This window comes from Eurytemora carolleeae, unplaced genomic scaffold, assembly GCF_000591075.1.
Source record: "Eurytemora carolleeae unplaced genomic scaffold, Eaff_2.0 scaffold308, whole genome shotgun sequence".
In the NCBI taxonomy this organism is placed as follows: domain Eukaryota; kingdom Metazoa; phylum Arthropoda; class Copepoda; order Calanoida; family Temoridae; genus Eurytemora; species Eurytemora carolleeae.
The window spans coordinates 333,472-333,969 of NW_019396484.1; the positions used below are offsets into that span (position 1 = coordinate 333,472).

At 43.8% G+C, this 498-nt stretch overlaps 1 protein-coding gene across 1 annotated transcript in view; it reads right to left on the bottom strand.

The window, feature by feature from the left end:
* Positions 1-428, bottom strand: part of LOC111704135 (long-chain-fatty-acid--CoA ligase ACSBG2) — a 10,851-nt gene extending 10,423 nt beyond the window's left edge. The window contains exon 1 of the mRNA XM_023476274.1: positions 39-428. Coding sequence (XP_023332042.1) covers positions 39-293 — 255 coding nt within the window. The 5' untranslated portion in view covers positions 294-428. The remainder of the gene's footprint in view (positions 1-38) is intronic.
* Positions 429-498: the final 70 nt, after the last annotated feature.

The following is a 498-nucleotide window of genomic DNA, read 5'->3' on the forward strand; positions in this document are numbered from 1 at the left end:
TATATGATGGTACAGACCTGGTTGACCGCTATCCTAACCTTGGGATTCCCAGTAGTTCCTGAAGTGTATATGATGAAACAGACCTGGTTGACCGCTATTCTAACCTTGGGATTCCCAGTAGTTCCTGAAGTGTATATTATGGTATAGACCTGGTTGACCCCTATCCTAACCATGGGATTTCCAGTAGTTCTTAAAGTGTGTATAATGGTAAAGGCCTGGTTGACCTTTACCTTACCTTGGAATTCCCATGAAGTTCCTGAAGTGTGTATAATGGTAAAGGCCTGGTTGACCATATCTCTTACCTTTGGATTTCCAGTAGTTCCTGAAGGGTATATGATGGAACAGCCCTGATTGACCACTTTCCTAACCTTTGGATTCCCAGTAGTTCCTGAAGGGTATATGATGGAACAGACCTGATTGACCGCTATCCTAACCTTGGGATTCCCAGTAGTTCCTGAAGTGTATATGATGGTACAGACCTGGTTGACCGCTATCCTA